The sequence below is a fragment of the Oncorhynchus clarkii genome, chromosome 4 (genome assembly GCF_045791955.1).
Source record: "Oncorhynchus clarkii lewisi isolate Uvic-CL-2024 chromosome 4, UVic_Ocla_1.0, whole genome shotgun sequence".
Taxonomy (NCBI): domain Eukaryota; kingdom Metazoa; phylum Chordata; class Actinopteri; order Salmoniformes; family Salmonidae; genus Oncorhynchus; species Oncorhynchus clarkii.
In genome coordinates, this window is record NC_092150.1 from 241,680 (window position 1) to 263,425 (window position 21,746).

The following is a 21,746-nucleotide window of genomic DNA, read 5'->3' on the forward strand; positions in this document are numbered from 1 at the left end:
CCTCCCTAATGCCCCACATACTCCCTTCTACCCCTCTACTGACCCTACCTGTTCCATACCCCCTTACTGAACCTACATATCCACTACTACCCCTTCCTAATCCCTTACTGCCCCACCTCCCTAATTCCCCACATACTCCCTTCTACCCCTCTACTGCCCCTACCTGTTCCATACTGCCCCTACCTGTCCCATACAGCTCCTACCTGTCCCATACTGCCCCTACCTGTCCCATACTGTCCCTACCTACCCACGTACTGCCCCTACCTACCCACGTACTTCCCCTACCTGTCCCAAACTGCCCCTACCTGTCCCATACTGCCCCTACCTGTCCAATACTGCCCCTACCTACCCCCTACCGCAACTATCTATCCCCCTTACTCCCCATACATACCCCCTTACTGCACCTACATATCCACTACTACCCCTTCCTAATCCCTTACTGCCCCACCTCCCTAATGCCCCACATACTCCCTTCTACCCCTCTACTGCCTCTACCTGTGCCATACTGCCCCTACCCACCCCCAACTGACCCAACCTACTGCCCCTAACTAGCCTCTACTGACCCTACCTGTCCCATACTGCCCCTACCTGTCCCATACTGCCCCTACCTACCCCCTACCGCAACTATCTATCCCCGTTACTCCCCATACATACCCCATTACTGCACCTACATATCCACTACTACCCCTTCCTAATCCCTTACTGCCCCACCTCCCTAATGCCCCACATACTCCCTTCTACCCCTCTACTGCCCCTACCTGTTCCATACTGCCCCTACCTGTCCCATACAAACCCTACCTGTCCCATACTGCCCCTACCTACCCCCTACCACAACTATCTATCCCCGTTACTCCCCATACATACCCCCTTACTGCACCTACATATCCACTACTACCCCTTCCTAATCCCTTACTGCCCCACCTCCCTAATGCCCCACATGCTCCCTTCTACCCCTCTACTGAACCTACCTGTCCCATACCCCCTTACTGAACCTACATATCCACTACTACCCCTTCCTAATCCCTTACTGCCCCACCTCCCTAATTCCCCACATACTCCCTTCTACCCCTCTACTGCCCCTACCTGTTCCATACTGCCCCTACCTGTCCCATACAAACCCTACCTGTCCCATACTGCCCCTACCTACCCCCTACCACAACTATCTATCCCCGTTACTCCCCATACATACCCCCTTACTGCACCTACATATCCACTACTACCCCTTCCTAATCCCTTACTGCCACACCTCCCTAATGCCCCATATACTCCCTTCTACCCCTCTACTGCCCCTACCTGTTCCATACTGCCCCTACCTGTCCCATACAGCTCCTACCTGTCCCATACTGCCCCTACCTGTCCCATACTGTCCCTACCTACCCACGTACTGCCCCTACCTACCCACGTACTGCCCCTACCTGTCCCATACTGCCCCTACCTGTCCCATACTGCCCCTACCTACCCCCTACCGCAACTATCTATCCCCCTTACTCCCCATACATACCCCCTTACTGCACCTACATATCCACTACTACCCCTTCCTAATCCCTTACTGCCCCACCTCCCTAATGCCCCAAATACTCCCTTCTACCCCTCTACTGCCCCTACCTGTTCCATACTGCCCCTACCTGTCCCATACAACCCCTACCTGTCCCATACTGCCCCTACCTGTCCCATACTGTCCCTACCTACCCACGTACTGCCCCTACCTACCCACATACTGCCCCTACCTGTCCCATACTGCCCCTACCTACCCCCTACCACAACTATCTATCCCCCTTACTCCCCATACATACCCCCTTACTGCACCTACATATTCACTACTACCCCTTCCTAATCCCTTACTGCCCCACCTCCCTAATGCCCCACATACTCCCTTCTACCCCTCTACTGACCCTACCTGTTCCATACCCCCTTACTGAACCTACATATCCACTACTACCCCTTCCTAATCCCTTACTGCCCCACCTCCCTAATTCCCCACATACTCCCTTATACCCCTCTACTGCCCCTACCTGTTCCATACTGCCCCTACCTGTCCCATACAGCTCCTACCTGTCCCATACTGCCCCTACCTGTCCCATACTGTCCCTACCTACCCACGTACTGCCCCTACCTACCCACGTACTGCCCCTACCTGTGCCATACTGCCCCTACCTGTCCCATACTGCCCCTACCTGTCCCATACTGCCCCTACCTACCCCCTACCGCAACTATCTATCCCCCTTACTCCCCATACATACCCCCTTACTGCACCTACATATCCACTACTACCCCTTCCTAATCCCTTACTGCCCCACCTCCCTAATGCGCCACATACTCCCTTCTACCCCTCTACTGGCCCTACCTGTCCCATACCCCCTTACTGCACCTACATATCCACTACTACCCCTTCCTAACCCTTACTGCCCCATCTCCCTAGTGCCCACATACTCCCTTCTACCCCTCTACTGCCTATTCCTGTCCCATACTGCCCCTACCTACCCCCTACTGACCCTACCTACTGCCCCTACCTAGCCACTACTGACCCTACCTGTCCCATACTGCCCCTACCTGTCCCATACTGCCCCTACCTACCCCCTACCGCAACTATCTATCCCCCTTACTCCCCATACATACCCCCTTACTGCACCTACATATCCACTACTACCCCTTCCTAATCCCTTACTGCCCCACCTCCCTAATGCCCCACATACTCCCTTCTACCCCTCTACTGACCCTACCTGTCCCATACCCCCTTACTGAACCTACATATCCACTACTACCCCTTCCTAATCCCTTACTGCCCCACCTCCCTAATGCCCCACATACTCCCTTCTAACCCTCTACTGCCCCTACCTGTTCCATACTGCCCCTACCTGTCCCATACAGCTCCTACCTGTCCCATACTGCCCCTACCTGTCCCATACTGTCCCTACCTACCCACGTACTGCCCCTACCTACCCTCGTACTGCCCCTACCTGTCCCATACTGCCCCTACCTACCCCCTACTGACCCTACCTACTGCCCCTACCTAGCCACTACTGACCCTACCTGTCCCATACTGCCCCTACCTGTCCCATACTGCCCCTACCTACCCCCTACCGCAACTATCTATCCCCCTTACTCCCCATACATACCCCCTTACTGCACCTACATATCCACTACTACCCCTTCCTAATCCCTTACTGCCCCACCTCCCTAATGCCCCACATACTTACATGTCCCACACACATACATGTCCCATACAGCTCCTACCTGTCCCATACTGCTCCTACCTGTCCCATACTGTCCCTACCTACCCACGTACTGCCCCTACCTACCCACGTACTGCCCCTACCTGTCCCATACTGCCCCTACCTGTCCCATACTGCCCCTACCTACCCCCTACCGCAACTATCTATCCCCCTTACTCCCCATACATACCCCCTTACTGCACCTACATATCCACTACTACCCCTTCCTAATCCCTTACTGCCCCACCTCCCTAATGCCCCACATACTCCCTTCTACCCCTCTACTGCCCCTACCTTTTCCATACTTCCCCTACCTGTCCCATACAACCCCTACCTGTCCCATACTGCCCCTACCTGTCCCATACTGTCCCTACCTACCCACGTACTGCCCCTACCTACCCACATACTACCCCTACCTGTCCCATACTGCCCCTACCTGTCCCATACTGCCCCTACCTACCCCCTACCACAACTATCTATCCCCCTTATTCCCCATACATACCCCCTTACTGCACCTACATATCCACTACTACCCCTTCCTAATCCCTTACTGCCCCACCTCCCTAATGCCCCACATACTCCCTTCTACCCCTCTACTGCCCCTACCTGTTCCATACTGCCCCTACCTACACTTGCACTGCCCCTACCTGTCCCATACTGCCCCTACCTGTCCCATACTGCCCCTACCTGTCCCAAACTGCCCCTACCTACCCCCTACCTCAACTATCTATCCCCCTTACTCCCCATACATACCCCCTTACTGCACCTACATATCCACTACTACCCCTTCCTAATCCCTTACTGCCCCACCTCCCTAATGCCCCACATACTCCCTTCTACCCCTCTACTGACCCTACCTGTCCCATACCCCCTTACTGCACCTACATATCCACTACTACCCCTTCCTAATCCCTTACTGCCCCATCTCCCTAATGCCCCACATACTCCCTTCTACCCCTCTACTGCCCCTACCTGTCCCCTACTGACCCTACCTACCCCCTACTGACCCTACTTACCCCCTACTGACCCTACCTAGCCCCTACTGACCCTACCTACCCCCTACTGCCCCTACCTATCCCCTACTGACCCTACCTACACTCTACTGCCCCTGCCTGTCCCATACTACCCCTACCTACACTTGCACTGTCCCTACCTGTCCCATACTGCCCCTACCTGTCCCATACTGCCCCTACCTACCCACCACTGCCCCTACCTGTCCCATACTGCCCCTACCTACCCTTGTACTGCCCCTACCTGTCCCATACTGCCCCTAATTTCAACCTACTCCCCCTAATTATTGTTCTACTTCCCCTTCCTACCCCCGACTGCCCCTAAGGACCTCCTATTGTCACTACCTACCCCCCTATTCCTCCTACCCCTACCTGCCCCCTAATGCTCCTACCCACACCTACCTCATGGGGTGACAGGTAACCTAGTGGTTAGAGCGCTGGACTAGTAACCGAAAGATTGCAAGAACAAATCCCTGAGTTGACAGGGTAAAAAAAATCTGTTGTTCTGAACAAGGCAGTTCACCCACTGTTCCTAGGCTGTCTTTGAAAATAAGAATTTGTTCTTAACTGACTTGCCTAGTTAAATAAAGTTTTAAAAAATTCAGAAGTTTATATACACTTAGGTTGGAGTCATTAAAACTCATTTTTCAACCACTCCACACTCTTGTTAACAAACTAAGATTTTGGCAAGTCGGTTAGAACATCTACTTTGTGCATGACACAAGTCATTTTTCCAACAATTGTTTACAGACAGATTATTTCACATAATTCACTGTGTCACAATTCCAGTGGTTCAGACGTTTACATACACTAAGTTGACTGTGCCTTTAAACAGCTTGGAAAATGTCAAAAAATGATGTCATGGCTTTAGAAGCTACTGATAGGCTAATTGACATAATTTGAGTCAATTGGAGGTGTACCTGTGGATGTATTTCAAGGCCTACCTTCAAACTCAGTGTCTCTCTACTTGACATCATGGGACAATAAAAATAAATCAGCCTAGAACTCATAAACAAATTGTAGACCACAAGTCTGGTTCACCCTTGGGAGCAATTTCCAAACGCCTGAAGGTACCACGTTCATCTGTACAAACAATAGTACGCAAGCATAAACACCATGGGACCACGCAGCCGTCATCCCGCTCAGGAAGGAGACGTGTTCTGTCTCCTAGAGATGAACATACTTTGGTGAGGAAAGTGCAAATCAATCCCAGAACAACAGCAAAGGACCTTGTGAAGATGCTGGAGGAAACAGTTACAAAAGTATCTTTATCCACAGTAAAACAAGTCCTATATCGACATAACCTGAAAGGCCGCTCAGCAAGGAAGAAGCCACTGCTCCAAAACCGCCATAAAAAAGCCAGACTATGGATTGCAACTGCACATGAGGACAAAGATCTTACTTTTTGGAGAAATGTCCTCTGGTCTGATGAAACAAAAATGGAACTGTTTGGCCATAATGACCATCGTTATGTTTGGAGGAAAAAGGGGGAGTCTTGCAAGCCGAAGAACACCATCCCAACTGTGAAGCACGGGGGTGGCAGCATCATGTTGTGGGGGTGCTTTGCTGCAGGAGGAACTGGTGCACCTCACAAAATAGATGGCATCAGGAGGGGGGAAAATTGTGGCTATATTGAAGCAACATCTCAAGACATCAGTCCGGAAGATAAAGCTTGGTCGCAAATGGGTCTTCCAAATGGACAATGACCTCAAGCATACTTCCAAAGTTGTGGCAAAATGGCTTAAGGACAACTAAGTCAAGGTATTGGAGTGGACATCACAAAGCCTTGACCTCAATCCTATAGAAAATGTGTGGGCAGAACTTAAAAAGCATGTGCAAGCAAGGAGGCCTACAAACCTGATTCAGTTACACAGCTCTGTCAGGAGGAATGGGCCAAAATTCACCCAACTTATTGTGGGAAGATTGTGGAAGGCTTCCCGAAATGTTTGACCCAATTGAATTTTTTTAAAGGCAATGCTACAAAATACTAATTGAGTGTATGTAAACTTCTGACCCATTGGAAATGTGATGAAAGAAATAAAAGCTGAAATAAATCATTCTCTCAACTATTGTTCTGACATTTCACATTCCTAAAATAAAGTGGTGATCCTAACTGACCTAAGACAGGACATTTTTATTAGGATTAAATGTCAGGAATTGTGAAAAACAGAGTTTAAATGTATTTGGCTAAGGTGTATGTAAACTTCAGCCTTCAACTCTATAATAATACTGCCCCTAACTATCCTCTTACTGCCACTAACTACCCCCTTTCTTTCCCCTACCACCCCTACCTGCCCCTAACTACCCCCTTAATTTCCCCTACCACCCCAACCTGTCCCTAACTATCCTCCTTACTTCCCCTAACTACCCCCTTACTTTCCCCTACCACCCCAACCTGTCCCTAACTATCCTCCTTACTTCCCCTAACTACCCCCTTTCATAACAATCGGAAATCGGTATTTTTGGACGCCGATTTTGCCATTTTCTAAAATTATTTTATTTTATTTTATAATATTATTTTATTTAACTAGGCAAGTCAGTTAACATTTTAATGACGGCCTAGGGACGGTGGGTTAACTGCCGTGTTCAGGGGCAGAACGGCAGATTTTTACCTTGTCAGCTCAGGGATTCAATCTTGCAACCTTACGGTTAACTAGTCCAACGCTCTAACCACCTGCCTCACGAGACGCCAGCCTGTTACATGAATGCAGTAAGAAGCCAAGGTAAGTTGCTAGCTGGCATTAAACTTATCTTATAAAAAACAATCAATCAATCATAATCACTAGTTAACTACACATGGTTGATGATATTACTAGTTCATCTAGCGTGTCCTGCGTTGCATATAATCTATGTGGTGCGCATTCGCGAAAAAGGACTGTCGTTGCTCCAACGTGTACCTAACCATAAACATCAATGCCTTTCTTAAAATCAACACACAGAAGTATATATTTTTAAACCTGCATATTAGCTAAAAGAAAGGTTAGCAGGCAATATTAACCAGGTGAAATTGTGTCACTTCTCTTCGGGGTCAGGGTATATGCAACAGTTTGACCACCTGGCTCATTGAGAACTAAATTGACAGAATATTACATAATTATGACATAACCTTGAAGGTTGTGCTATGTAACAGCAATATTTAGACTTAGGGTTGCCTTCCGTTAGATAAAATAGGGAACGGTTCAGTATTTCACTGAAAGAATAAACGCTTTGTTTTCGAAATGATATTTTCCGGATTGACCAATTTTGACCTAAGGCTCGTATTTCTGTATGTTATTATGTTATAATTAAGTCTATGATTTGATAGGGCAGTCTGACTGAGCGATGGTAGGCACCAGCAGGCTCGTAAGCATTCATTCAAATAGCACTTTTGTGCGTTTTGCCAGCAGCTCTTCGTTGTGCTCCAAGCATTGCGCTGTTTATGACTTAAGCCTATCAACTCCCGAGATTAGGCTGGCGTAACCGATGTGAAATGGCCTGCTAGTTAGCGGGGTGCGCGCTAATAGCGTTTCAATTGTCACTCGCTCTGAGACTTGGAGTAGTTGTTCCCCTTGCTCTGCATGGGTAATGCTGCTTCGAGGGTGGCTGTTGTCGATGTGTTCCTGGTTCGAGCCCAGGTAGCGGTGAGGAGAGGGATGGAAGCCATACTGTTACACTGGCAATACTAAAGTGCCTATAAGAACATCCAATAGTCAAAGGTATATGAAATACAAATCGTATAGAGAGAAATAGTCCTATAATTCCTATAATAACTACAACCTAAAACTTCTTAGGAGCCACCAGCTTTCATATGTTCTGAGCAAGGAACTTAAACGTTAGCTTTCTTACATGGCACATATTGCACTTTTACTTTCTTCTGCAACACTTTGTTTTTGCATTATTTAAACCAAATTGAACATGTTTCATTATTTATTTGAGGCTAAATTGACTTTATTGATGTATTATATTAAGTTAAAATAAGTGTTCATATTGGGTCCTCCAATAATCGGTATCTGCCTTTTTTTTGGTCCTCCAATAATCGGTATCGGTATCGTTTTTTGGGGGGGGTCCTCCAATAATCGGTATCGGCGTTGAAAAATCATAATCGGTCAACCTCTACCCACTACTGCTCCTACCGTTCCCCTACCTCCACTGCCTGCCCCCTTACTTCCCCTACCTGCCTGCCCCTTTACTTCCCCTACCTTCCTGCCCCACTGCCTGCCCCCTTACTTCCCCTACCTGCCTGCCCCACTGCCTGCCCCCTTACTTCCCCTACCTGCCTGCCCCACTGCCTGCCCCCTTACTTCCCCTACCTGCCTGCCCCACTGCCTGCCCCTACTTAACCCACTACTGCCCCTACTTACTAGCAACAAATTAAGCTACATAGCTTTTAGGGGCTTTGGCCACTGAGAGTTCTAATACATTTCAGGTCCTTTTAACGTTTTTGTGTGTGTGTTTAGCTGCTTTTTTTCTGGAGCACTGGAAGAGGAGGCAGATGTGTCTGAAACATGCCTGGGATCTGACCAGTCTAGAGGACGAGGAGGTAGGACCAGACACACTGACTTAAACGGCATGTTAGCGTTACTAGGGTCATGACCTGCTGCTCTATGATGTCAAGAGGTGATACCAGCTCCCCATCTTTGCAGATTATCCTCTTAAACCCGAACACACACACACACACACCCAAACACACACACACCCCACACTACACACTGTCATCTCTCTGTCAGCATGCTTATATCAAATCAAATTGTATTTGTCACATGCGCTGAATACAAGCGGTGTAGACCTTATCGGTGTAGACCTTACCGTGAAATGTTTACTAAATAAACTAAATAAAAAAATACCCCTACCTGAGATTGAGTTTTCTTGCCTCTTTGGGATAGGGGGCAGCATTTTCACTTTTGGATAAATAGCGTGCCCAATTTCAACTTCCTGCTACTCATGCCAAGAATATAAGATATGCATATTATTAGTAGATTTGGATAGAAAACACTCTGACGTTTCTAAAACTGTTTGAATAATGTCTGTGAGTATAACAGAACTTATGTAGTAGGCAAAACCCCGAGGACTAACCATTCAGAAAAAAAACATTGAGGTCACTGTCTATTCAATGATATTCCATTGGGGAACTGGATTTCTCAGGCACTTGTTTGCAGTTCCTACCGCTTCCACTGGATGTCACCAGTCTTTGGAAAATGGTTGAGGTTATTCCTTTGTGAAATGAAGAAGTACGGCCATCTTGAAACAGTGTAACACTGTTGAGAGTTGGGCAAGACTAGAAAAGTAGCGTCAGTTTGTTGTTGTCCTGTATTGAAAACAGATAGACCCGTCTTCAATTTGATCGATTATTAACGTTTAAAAATACCTAAAGTTTTATTACAAAAGTAGTTTGAAATGTTTTGGCAAAGTTTACAGGTAACTTTTGAGATGTTTTGTAGTGAAGTTGCGCAAATTGGAAGCTGTTTTTTTCTGGATCAAACGCGCCAAATAAATGGACATTTTGGATATATATGGACGGAATTAATAGAACAAAAGGACCATTTGTGATGTTTATGGGACATATTGTGCCAACAAAAGTGCCAACAAAAGAAGCTCGTCCAAGGTAAGGCATGATTTATATTTTATTTCTGTGTTTTGTGTAGCGCCTGCAGGGTTGAAATATTATTTCTATCTTTGTTTACTGTTGTGCTATCATCAGATAATAGCATCTTATGCTTTCGCCGAAAAGCCTTTTTGAAATCTGACATGTTGGCTGGATTCACAACAAGTGTAGCTTTAATTTGGTATCTTACATGTGTGTTTTAATGAAAGTTTGAATTTTATAGTATTTTATTTGAATCTGGCGCTCTGCATTTCCCTGGCAATTGGCCAAGTGGGACATTTGCGTCCCCCCTATCCCAGAGAGGTTTTAAACCAGTGAACTGGCTGGATAAAAAGCTGCTTCTAGGTCTGTTAAAGAAGCTTGCTGGATTAAAAACTGCTTCAGGTTCGATTAAAGCAGTGAGCTAGCTGGGTAAAAAGCTGCTTTAGGGTGTTTTAAAGCAGTGGCCTGGCTAAATAAAGAGCTGTTTCAGGGTCTGTTAAATTTGTGAGCTAGCTGGATAAATAGCTGCTTCAAAGTCTGTTAAAACATTGAGCTAGCTGGAAAAAGAGCTGCTTCCGGGTCTATTAAAACAGTTAGCTAGTTGTATAAAGAGTTGTTTCAGGGTTTGTTAAAGCAGTGAGCTGGAAAAGGAGCTGTTTCAGGGTCTGTTAAATCAGTGGTTAGTATAGGTAAGTGCTTCAGGTTCTGTTAAAGTGGTACGATAGCTGGATAAAGAGCTGCTTCAGGGTCTGTTAAAGTAGTGAGCTGGATAAAGAGCTGTTTTAGGGTCTGTTAAAGTAGTGAGCTGGATAAAGAGCTGTTTTAGGGTCTGTTAAAGCAGTGAGCTGGATAAAGAGCTGCTTTAGGGTCTGTTAAAGCAGTGAGCTGGATAAAGAGCTGCTTTATGGTCTGTTAAAGCAGTGAGCTAGATAAAGAGCTGCTTTAGGGTCTGTTAAAGCAGTGAGCTGGATAAAGAGCTGCTTCAAGGTCTGTTAATGCAGTGAGCTGGATAAAGAGCTGCTTTATGGTCTGTTAAAGTAGTGAGCTGGATAAAGAGCTGTTTTAGGGTCTGTTAAAGTAGTGAGCTGGATAAAGAGGTGCTTTAGGGTCTGTTAATGCAGTGAGCTGGATAAAGAGCTGCTTTAGGGTCTGTTAAAGTAGTGAGCTGGATAAAGAGCTGTTTTAGGGTCTGTTAAAGCAGTGAGCTGGATAAAGAGCTGCTTCAAGGTCTGTTAATGCAGTGAGTTAGCTGGAGAAAGAGCTGCTTCTGTATTTGTTATTTTATTGGAATCCCCATTAGCTGTTACAAAAGCAACCTCTCCTCTTCCTGTGGTCCACAGCATGCAGTAATTGCTCTATATAATATTGCACACTTTCTTGAATTTGGTCTGGATTTGGGGACTGAAAAGACCCCTGGTGGCATATTTAGTGCAGTAAGTGTGTGTCAGAGCTGTGTGTAAGGTGACTATGCAAATAATTTGGAATTTTTAACACATTAATGAGTCTTATAAAAAGAAGAGACTGGAATGGATTGTATTTATATTAACCCTCTGATTACAATGAAGAACAAGATGTGCCACTCTGTTCTGGGGCAGCAGCTGCTTAATTAGGTATTTTCTTGCAGCAATTGACCACATATCTGGACAATAATCAAGATAAGATAAAACTAGAGCCTGCAGGATTTGCTTTTTGGAGTGTGATGTCAAAAAAAGCAGCCAATCTCTTTATTATGGACAAACCTTTCCCCATCTTTATAACCATTGAATCTATATTATTTGACATGACAGTTTACAAGTGAAGTTAACACTAATTAGTTTAGTTTCCTCTACTTCAACAGCCACACCATTCATTACCAGATTCAGTTGAGGTCTAGAGCTTAGGGAATGATTTGTACCAAATACACTGCTCTTAGGTTTTAGAAATGTTCAGAAGCAGTTTATTACTGGCCACGCTGTGGTTAAGCTCTTCAGGGTCTATTTAAGCAGTGTGCTATCTGCTCCTCGGCACATCACCGACAACCTGAAATGGTCCAGCGCCTCTTCAACCTCAGGGGCCTGAAGGAATTTGGCTTGGCCCTTAAGACCCTCACAAACTTCTACAGATGCACCAATGAGAGCATCCTGTCTGACTGTATCACTGTCTGGCATGGCAATTACACTGTCCGCAATTGCAGGGCTCTCCAGAGGGTGGCGCAGTCAGCCCAACGCTTTACACTGGGGGCAAGAAGATCTACACCAGGGTCATGAAGATCATCAAGGACCTCAGCCACCCATGAACGGCCTGTTCACCACAGTACCATCTAAAAGGCAGAGACAGTACAGTTGCTGTTTTTCAGTCTCTCGGTTTGATTCTTCTATCTCCGGCCATCAGACTGTTATAGTCAGCACCCTGCCATGAACTTAGTCATAATTTTTTTTATTTCACCTTTATTTAAGGCTTTATTTAAGGCTAGGCTAGTTGAGAACAAGTTCTCATTTACAAATGCGATTTGGCCAAGATAAAGCAAAGCAGTGCGACAGAAACAACAACACAGAGTTATACATGGAATAAACAAACGTACAGTCAACAACACAATAGAAAAAAAGAAAGTCTATATACAGTGTGTGCAAATTGCATGAGGAGGTAAGGCAATAAATAGGCCATAGTAGCAAAGTAATTACAGTTTAGCAAGTTAACACTGGAGTGATAGAAGTGAAATTGTTGCTATTCAGCTACCACCCGGGACTCTACACTGCACCTTAGAGACCCTGCCCTATGTATATAGTAATTGAACACTGGTCCCTTTCATGTTTACACCCTGTTTTACCCACTTCATATGCATACTAAATAAAAATATAAACGCAACATGTAAAGTGTTGGCCCAATGTTTCATGAGTGGAAATAAAAGATCCCAGAAATGTTCCATATGCACAAAAAGCTAATTTCTCTCAAATGTTGTGCACACATTTGTTTACATCCCTGTTAAAGAGCATTTCTTCTTTGCTAATATAATCCATCCACCTGACAGGTATGGCATATCAAGAAGCTGATTTAGCAGCATGGATATTATGATGGCGCCGGAAGAGATGGCTGCCATTTTACGCTCACCTAACCAATTGTGCTTTTGTGTGTGTTTTTTCACATTATTTGTAACTTTTTTTTATTTATTTTTTATTTTGTACATAATGTTTCTGCCACAGTCTCTTATGACCGAAAAGAGCTTCTGGATATCAGAACAGCGATTACTCGCCTCGAACTGGATGAATTTTTTTTCTTTAACGAGTCGGATGCGAAGGATTTACTTCAGACACCCGACAAGGTCCAAATCCCATCATTCACATGAAGAAGAGACAGAGATATCGGGGACGTAGGTCGGGGTGCTTTGTAAGGATCCGACGGTGAGTGAGTAATCCCCCTCTACCATCCGTCCTATTAGCCAATGTGCAATCATTGGATAACAAAATGGATGATTTCCAATCACGAATATCCTACCAACGGGATAATAAAAACTGTAATATCTTATGTTCAACCAAGTCGTGGCTGAACGACAACATAGATAACATACAGCTGGCTGGGTTTTCAGTCCATCAGCAAGATAGAACAGCTGCCTCCGGCAAGGCAAGGGGTGGTGGTCTGTGTCTATGTGTAAATAACAGCTGGTGCACAAAATCTAATATTAAGGAAGTCTCAAGGTTTTGCTCGCCTGAGGTAGAGTATCTCATGATAAGCTGTAGACCACAGTATTTACCAAGAGAGTTTTCATCTATATTTTTTGTAGCTGTCTATTTACCACCACAAACCAATGCTGGCACTAAGATGGCACTCAACAAGCTGTATAAGGCCATAAGCAAACAAGAAAATGCTCATTCAGAGGCGGCACTCCTAGTGGCCGGGGACTTTAATGCAGGTAAACTTAAATCTGTTTTACCTCATTTCTACCAGCATGTTAAATGTGCAAACAGGGAAAAAAAACTCTAGACCACCTTTACTCCACACACAGAGACGCTTACAAAGCTCTCCCTCGCCCTCCATTTGGCAAATCTGACCATAACTGTATTCTCCTGATTCCTGCTTACAAGCGAAAATTATAGCAGGAAGTACCGGTGACTCGCTCAATAAGGAAGTTGTCAGATGACTCAGATGCTAATCTACAGGAATGTTTTGCTAGCACAGACTGGAATATGTACCAGGATTCTTCTGACGGCATTGAGGAGTACACCGCATCAGTACTGGCTTCATCAATAAGTGTATTTATGGCGTCATCCCCACAGTGACTGTACGTAAAATACCCCAACCAGAAGCAATGGCAATCACAGGCAACATCCACACTGAGCTAAAGGGTAGAGCTGCCGCTTTCAAGGAGCAGGACTCTAACCGGGACGGTTAGAAGAAATTCCAGGCAAAGCGTCAATGCAGGACTATGATCGAATCGTACTACACTGGCTCCAACGCTCGTCGGATGTGGCAGGACTTACAAACTATTACGGACTGCAAAGGGAAGCACAGCTGCGAGCTGCCCAGTGACACGAGCCTACCAGACGAGCTAAATAACTTCTCTGCTTGCTTTGAGGCAAGCAACACTGAAGCATGCATGAGAGCATCAGCTGCTCCGGACGACTGTGTGATCACGCTCTCCATAGCCGATGTGAGTAAGACATTTAAACAGGTCAACATTCACACAGCCGCTGGGCCAGACGGATTACCAGGACGTGTACTCTGAGCATGCGCTGACCAACTGGCAAGTGGTCACTGACATTTTCAACCTCTCCCTGACCGAGTCTGTCATAACAACATATTTCAAGCAGACCACCATGTTGGTTAAGGGCTTGTAAGTAAGCATTTCACAGTAAGGTCTACACATGTTGTATTCGGCGCAGGTGACAAATAAAGTTTGATTTAATTTACCTGATGGGCATGTTTTACCTGATTATTGATAACTGGGTATGTTTGACCTGATTATCTATAAATGAGCATTTTGTACCTTATTTATCTATTATCTTTGGGGATCCTGAGTGGCGCAAGGGTCTAAGGCACTACAGACCCGGGTTCGATCCAGGGCTGTATCACAACCGGCCGTGATTGGGAGTCCCATAGGGCGGCGCACAATTGGCCCAGCGTCATGAGTGTTTGGCCGGAGTAGGCCGTCATTATAAATAAGAATTTGTTTTAAACTGACTTGCCTAGTTACATTTTTAAATCTTTTTACATTTTTAATCTTTAACTGAGCACGTTTGATCTATAAATGGATAATCAACTAGACGTCATTGTTGCACCTTTTAGTGATCATAGTGTGAGATACAGTATATGTTGTCTGTGTGTTTGTGTGCCTTCAGTGTGTTTGTTTGTGTGTCTCAGGAAACCCCCAGGCCAGAGTATGATCAAATCCTACAAGAGAAGAGACGGAATAAGAGCGGGACAAAAAGGAGGAATGAGGTATTTATTATAATATCTATATAGATAGAGAGATACAGTTGCTTGCAAAAGTATTCACCTCCCTTGGAATTTTTCCTATTGTGTTACCATACAACCTGGAATTAAAATATATATTTTTTTGGGGGGGGGGTTGTATCATTTGATTTACACAACATGCCTACCACTTTGAAAAGGCAAAATATTATTGTGAAACAAGCAAGAAATAAGACAAAAAAAACAGAACTTGAGCGTGCATGATCTACTTTGTAGAGCAACCTTTTTCAGCAATTACAGTTGCAAGTCTCTTGGGGTATGTCTCTATAAGCTTGGCACATCTAGCCACTGGGATTGTTGCCCATTCTTCAAGCCAAACTGCTCCAGCTCCTTCAAGTTGGATGGGTTCCGGTGGTGTACAGCAATCTTTAAGTCACACTACAGATTCTCAATTGGATTGAGGTCTGGGATTTGACTAGGCCATTCCAATACATTTAATTGTTTCCCCATAAACCACTTGAGTGTTGCATTAGCAGTATGCTTAGGATCATTGTCCTGCTGGAAGGTGAACCTCCGTCCCAGTCTCATATCTCTGGAAGACAGAAACAGGTTTCCCTCAAGAATTTCCCTGTATTTAGCGCCATCCATCATTCCTTCAATTCTGACCAGTTTCCCAGTCCCTGCCAATGAAAAACATGGGGATGGTGTTCTCGTGGTGATGAGAGGTGATGGGTTTGCGCCAGACATAGCGTATATCTTGATGGCCAAAAAACTCAGTGTTAGTCACATCTGACCAGAGTACCTTCTTCCATATGTTTGAGGAGTTTCCCACATGGCTTTTTCCCACAACACTTTAAGCAATGGCTTTTTGTCTGGCCACTTTTCTGTAAAGCCCAGCTTTGTGGAGTGTACGACTTAAAGTGGACCTAGGGACAGATACTCCAATCTCCGCTGTGGAGCTTTGCAGCTCCTTCAGGGTTATCTTTGGTCTCTTTGTTGCCTCTGATTAATATATATATATCATGTGAGATCGTGTGACACTTAGATAGCACACAGGTGCACTTTATTTAACTAATTATGTGACTTCTGAAGGTAATTGATGGCACCAGATCTTATTTAGGGGCTTCATAGCAAAGGGGGTGAATACATATGCACGCACCACTTTTCAATTTTAGATTTTTTTTAAATAAGTTATTTTTTTCATTTCGCTTCACCAATTTTGATTATTTTGTGTATGTATGTCCATTACATGAAATCCAAATAAAAAGCCATTTAAATTACGGGTTGTAATGCAACAAAATAGGAAAAACTCCAAGGGGAATAAATACTTTTGCAAGGCACTGTATATAGACATAGATTGATATATTCTGTAGATATAGTTATAGATATTTATAGATAGAGATATATAGAGCTAGACTACCGGTCAAATGTTTTAGAACACCTACTCATTCAAAGGTTTTTTCTTTATTTTTACTATTTTCTACATTGTAAAACACATATGGAATTATGTACTAACCAAAAAAGTGTTAAACAAATCAAAATATATTTTATATTTGAGATTCTTCAAATAGCCACCCTTTGTCTTGATGACAGCTTTGCACACTTGACATTCTCTCAACCAGCTTCATGTAGCACCAACTACCTCATGAAGCTGGTTGAGAGAATGCCAAGAGTGAGCAAAGCTGTCATCAAGGCAAAAAAACTTTGAAGAATTTCAAATATAAAATATATTTTTATTTGTTTAACACTTTTTGATTGCTACATGGTTCCATTTGTGTTATTTCATAGTTTTGATGTCTTCACTATTATTCTACAATGTAGACAATAGTAACATAAATAAGAATCCTTGAATGAGTGGGTGTCTCCAAACTTTTGACTGGTACTGTAAGTATATATGGTGTGTGTTAGCATACAGGTGTGTGTGTGATGACATTATGCCTTCTATTATTTGCAGCTGGGTGGAGTGGGGTATGGCGAAGCAGAGGAGGGAGAGAAGGACAAGATGCTCTCACAGGTACAACTGATGGAGGGTGGGAGGGGGGAATGGAAGGAGAGGAGGGAGGGAAAGACACGATGCTCTCACAGGTACAACTGATGGAGGGTGGGAGGGGGGAATGGAGGGAGGGAGGAATGGAATGGAAGGAGGGAAAGACATGATGCTCTCACAGGTACAACTGATGGACAGAGAGAGGAAGGAATGGAAGGAGGGGAGGGAGGGAGGAATGGAAGGAGAGGATGGATGGGATGGGAAGGAGGGAGCGAGGGAAGGAGGGAGCGAGGGAAGGAGGGAAGGAGGAATGGAGGGAGGGAGGAATGGAAGGAGAGGAGGGAGGGAGGAATGGAAGGAGAGGAGGGAGGGAGGAATGGAAGGAGAGGAGGGAGGGAAGGAGGAATGGAAGGAGAGGAGAGAGGGAGGAATGGAAGGAGAGGATGGAAGGAGGAATGGAAGGAGGGGAGGGAGGGAGAAATGGAAGGAGAGGAGGGAGGGAGGAATGGAAGGAGGGAGGAATGGAAGGAGAGGAGGGGGGGGAATGGAGGGAGGCATGAAAGGAGGGAGGGAGGAATGGAAGGAGAGGAGGGAGGAATGGAGGGAGGAATGGAGGGAGGGAGGAATGGAAGGAGAGGAGGGGGGGAATGGAGGGAGGCATGAAAGGAGGGAGGGAGGGAGGGAGGAATCGAAGGAGAGGAGGGAGGGAGGAATGGAGGGAGAGGAGGGAGGGAGGAATGGAAAGAGCAGAGGGAGGGAGGAATGGAAAGAGCGAGGGAGAGAGGGGGAGATAAGTGGTGGGAGGGAGCAAGGGAAGGAGAGAAGGAGATAGGGAAGGATGGAGAAATGGAGGGAGGGGGAGGGAAGGAGAGGGAGGGAAAGAAAGAAGTAGTGAGGGAAGCAGGGGAGGGAAGCAGGGAAGGAGAGAGAAAGGGAGGGAGGGAAAGAGAAGTGGTGGGAGGGAGGAGAGAGGGAGGGAAGGAGGTAAAGAAAGTGGTGGGAGGGAGGGAAGGAGAGCTGTGGTGGGACGGAAGGAAGGAAGGAAGGAAGGAAGGAAGGAAGGAAGGAAGGAAGGAAGGAAGGAAGGAAGGAAAAGAGAAGTAGTGGAAGGAAAGCGGGTGAGGGAGGGGGGAGAGAAGTGGTGCGAGGGAAGGAGGAGAGGAGGGAGGGAGGGAAAGAGAGAAAGGGAGGAAAAGAAAGAAGTGCTGGGAGGGAAGGAGAGAAGCAAGGAGGGAGAGGGGAGAGAAGTGGTGGAGTGAAGGGAGGGAAGGAGATAAGTGGTGGGAGGGAAAGAGAGAAGCAAGGAGGGAGAGGGAAAGAAAGAAGTTGTGGGAGTGGAGGGCGGGAAGGAGAGAAGTGGTGGGAGGGAAGGAGAGAGAGAGAGGGAGGCAGGGAGGTAGGGAAAGAAGTTGTGGGAGGGGAGGGAGGGACAGAGAAGTTGAGGGAGGGAGGGAGGGAGGGAGGGAGAAGTGGTGGGCTGGAGAGAGGTTGGGAGGGAAGAGAGAGGGAGGAGTTCCATTGAATTTGTTAAACAAAGCATGCTGACGAGCTCCTACTGTTTTGTTACAGATCAAGCTAACAGAGCTTCCATTGTTTTTATCTGAAGGATGCTAGCAGAGCTTCCATTGTTTTTATCTGAAGGATGCTAGCAAAGCTTCCATTGTTTTTATCTGAAGGTTGCTTGCAGAGCTTCCATTGTTTTTATCTGAAGGATGCTAACAGAGATTCCATTGTTTTGAACTGAAGGATGCTAACAAAGCTTCCATTGTTTTGAACTGAAGGATGCTAATGCTAAGGCTTAACTGCAATTTAGTAAATAAACCTGTGTGTGTGTACGTGCGTACGTGCGTGTGTGTACGTGCGTGTGTGTGTGTGCACGTGCGTGTGTGTGTGGGAACCCCTGCTCTGGTTGGTTTAGCCAAAAGCTGCTTACCTTCCGCAGATTACCTCAGATTATATATAGAGAGAGAAGGTAGACTAGCTAGAGAGATGTTGAGACTTTCAGTAAACAGGCACATGATTTCCATGTCAGTATGCGTCTAACCCTAAACCTGTCTGTGTGAGTCTAACCCTGTCAGTATTTTTTATTTTATTTAACCTTTATTTAACCAGGTAGGCAAGTTGAGAACAAGTTCTCATTTACAACTGCAACCTGGCCAAGATAAAGCAAGATAAAGTAACTCCAACCGTAACCCTGTCAGTGTGAGTCCAACTGTAACCCTGTCAGTGTGAGTCCAACTGTAACCCTGTCAATGAGAGTCTAACCCTGACGGTGCGAGTCCAACCCTGTCAGTGTGAGTCCATCCGTAACCCTGTCAGTGTGAGTCCAACCGTAACCCTGTCAGTGTGAGTCCCACCGTAACCCTGTCAGTGTGAGTCCCACCGTAACCCTGTCAGTGTGAGTCCAACCGTAACCCTGTCAGTGTGAGTCCAACCGTAACCCTGTAAGTGTGAGTCCAACCGTAACCCTGTAAGTGTGAGTCCAACCGTAACCCTGTCAGTGTGAGTCCAACCGTAACCCTGTCAGTGACTCCAACCGTAACCCTGTCAGTGACTCCAACCGTAACCCTGTCAGTGACTCCAACCGTAACCCTGTCAGTGTGAGTCCCACCGTAACCCTGTCAGTGCGAGTCCAACCGTAACCCTGTCAGTGTGAGTCCAACCGTAACCCTGTCAGTGTGACTCCAACCGTAACCCTGTCAGTGTGAGTCCAACCGTAACCCTGTCAGTGTGACTCCAACCGTAACCCTGTCAGTGTGAGTCCAACCGTAACCCTGTCAGTGTGAGTCCCACCTTAACCCTGTCAGTGTGAGTCCAACCGTAACCCTGTCAGTGTGAGTCCAACCGTAACCCTGTCAGTGACTCCAACCGTAACCCTGTCAGTGTGAGTCCAACCGTAACCCTGTCAGTGACTCCAACCGTAACCCTGTCAGTGTGAGTCCAACCGTAACCCTGTCAGTGACTACAACCGTAACCCTGTCAGTGTGAGTCCAACCGTAACCCTGTCAGTGACTCCAACCGTAACCCTGTCAGTGCGAGTCCAACCGTAACCCTGTCAGTGACTCCAACCGTAACCCTGTCAGTAACTCCAACCGTAACCCTGTCAGTGTGAGTCCAACCGTAACCCTGTCAGTGTGAGTCCAACCGTAACCCTGTCAGTGTGAGTCCAACCGTAACCCTGTCAGTGTGAGTCCAACCGTAACCCTGTCAGTGTGAGTCCAACCGTAACCCTGTCAGTGTGAGTCCCACCGTAACCCTGTCAGTGCGAGTCCAACAGTAACCCTGTCAGTGTGAGTCCAACCGTAACCCTGTCAGTGTGACTCCAACCGTAACCCTGTCAGTGACTCCAACCGTAACCCTGTCAGTGTGAGTCTAACCCTGACGGTGCGAGTCCAACCCTGTCAGTGACTCCAAACGTAACCCTGTCAGTGTGAGTCCAACCGTAACCTTGTCAGTGACTCCAACCGTAACCCTGTCAGTAACTCCAACCGTAACCCTGTCAGTGTGAGTCCAACCGTAACCCTGTCAGTGAGAGTCTAACCCTGATGGTGCGAGTCCAACCCTGTCAGTGTGAGTCCATCCGTAACCCTGTCAGTGTGAGTCCAACCGTAACCCTGTCAGTGTGAGTCCCACCGTAACCCTGTCAGTGTGAGTCCCACCGTAACCCTGTCAGTGTGAGTCCAACCGTAACCCTGTCAGTGTGAGTCCAACCGTAACCCTGTCAGTGTGAGTCCAACCGTAACCCTGTAAGTGTGAGTCCAACCGTAACCCTGTCAGTGTGAGTCCAACCGTAACCCTGTCAGTGACTCCAACCGTAACCCTGTTAGTGACTCCAACCGTAACCCTGTCAGTGTGAGTCCAACCGTAACCCTGTCAGTGTGAGTCCAACCGTAACCCTGTCAGTGTGAGTCCAACCGTAACCCTGTCAGTGTGACTCCAACCGTAACCCTGTCAGTGTGAGTCCAACCGTAACCCTGTCAGTGTGACTCCAACCGTAACCCTGTCAGTGTGAGTCCAACCGTAACCCTGTCAGTGTGAGTCCAACCGTAACCCTGTCAGTGTGACTCCAACCGTAACCCTGTCAGTGTGAGTCCAACCTTAACCCTGTCAGTGTGAGACCAACCGTAACCCTGTCAGTGTGAGTCCAACCGTAACCCTGTCAGTGACTCCAACCGTAACCCTGTCAGTGTGAGTCCAACCGTAACCCTGTCATTGACTCCAACCGTAACCCTGTCAGTGCGAGTCCAACCGTAACCCTGTCAGTGCGAGTCCAACCGTAACCCTGTCAGTGCGAGTCCAACCGTAACCCTGTCAGTGTGAGTCCAACCGTAACCCTGTCAGTGCGAGTCCAACCGTAAACCTGTCAGTGCTAGTCCAACCGTAACCCTGTCAGTGCGAGTCCAACCGTAACCCTGTCAGTGGAGTCCAACCGTAACCCTGTCAGTGCGAGTCCAACCGTAACCCTGTCAGTGACTCCAACCGTAACTCTGTCAGTGACTCCAGCCGTAACCCTGTCAGTGACTCCAACCGTAACCCCGTCAGTGCGAGTCCAAACGTAACCCCGTCAGTGCGATTCAAACCGTAACCCT

The 21,746-nt window shown here is 46.6% G+C and overlaps 1 protein-coding gene across 1 annotated transcript in view; it reads left to right on the forward strand.

Annotated features, from left to right (window-relative positions):
- LOC139406268 (anoctamin-1-like) overlaps positions 1 to 21,746 on the forward strand; it is a 297,670-nt gene that overhangs the window by 180,026 nt on the left and 95,898 nt on the right. The window contains exons 13-15 of the mRNA XM_071148720.1: positions 8,659 to 8,741; positions 15,120 to 15,197; positions 17,125 to 17,184. Of these exons, the coding sequence (XP_071004821.1) occupies positions 8,659 to 8,741; positions 15,120 to 15,197; positions 17,125 to 17,184 (221 nt within the window). The remainder of the gene's footprint in view (positions 1 to 8,658; positions 8,742 to 15,119; positions 15,198 to 17,124; positions 17,185 to 21,746) is intronic.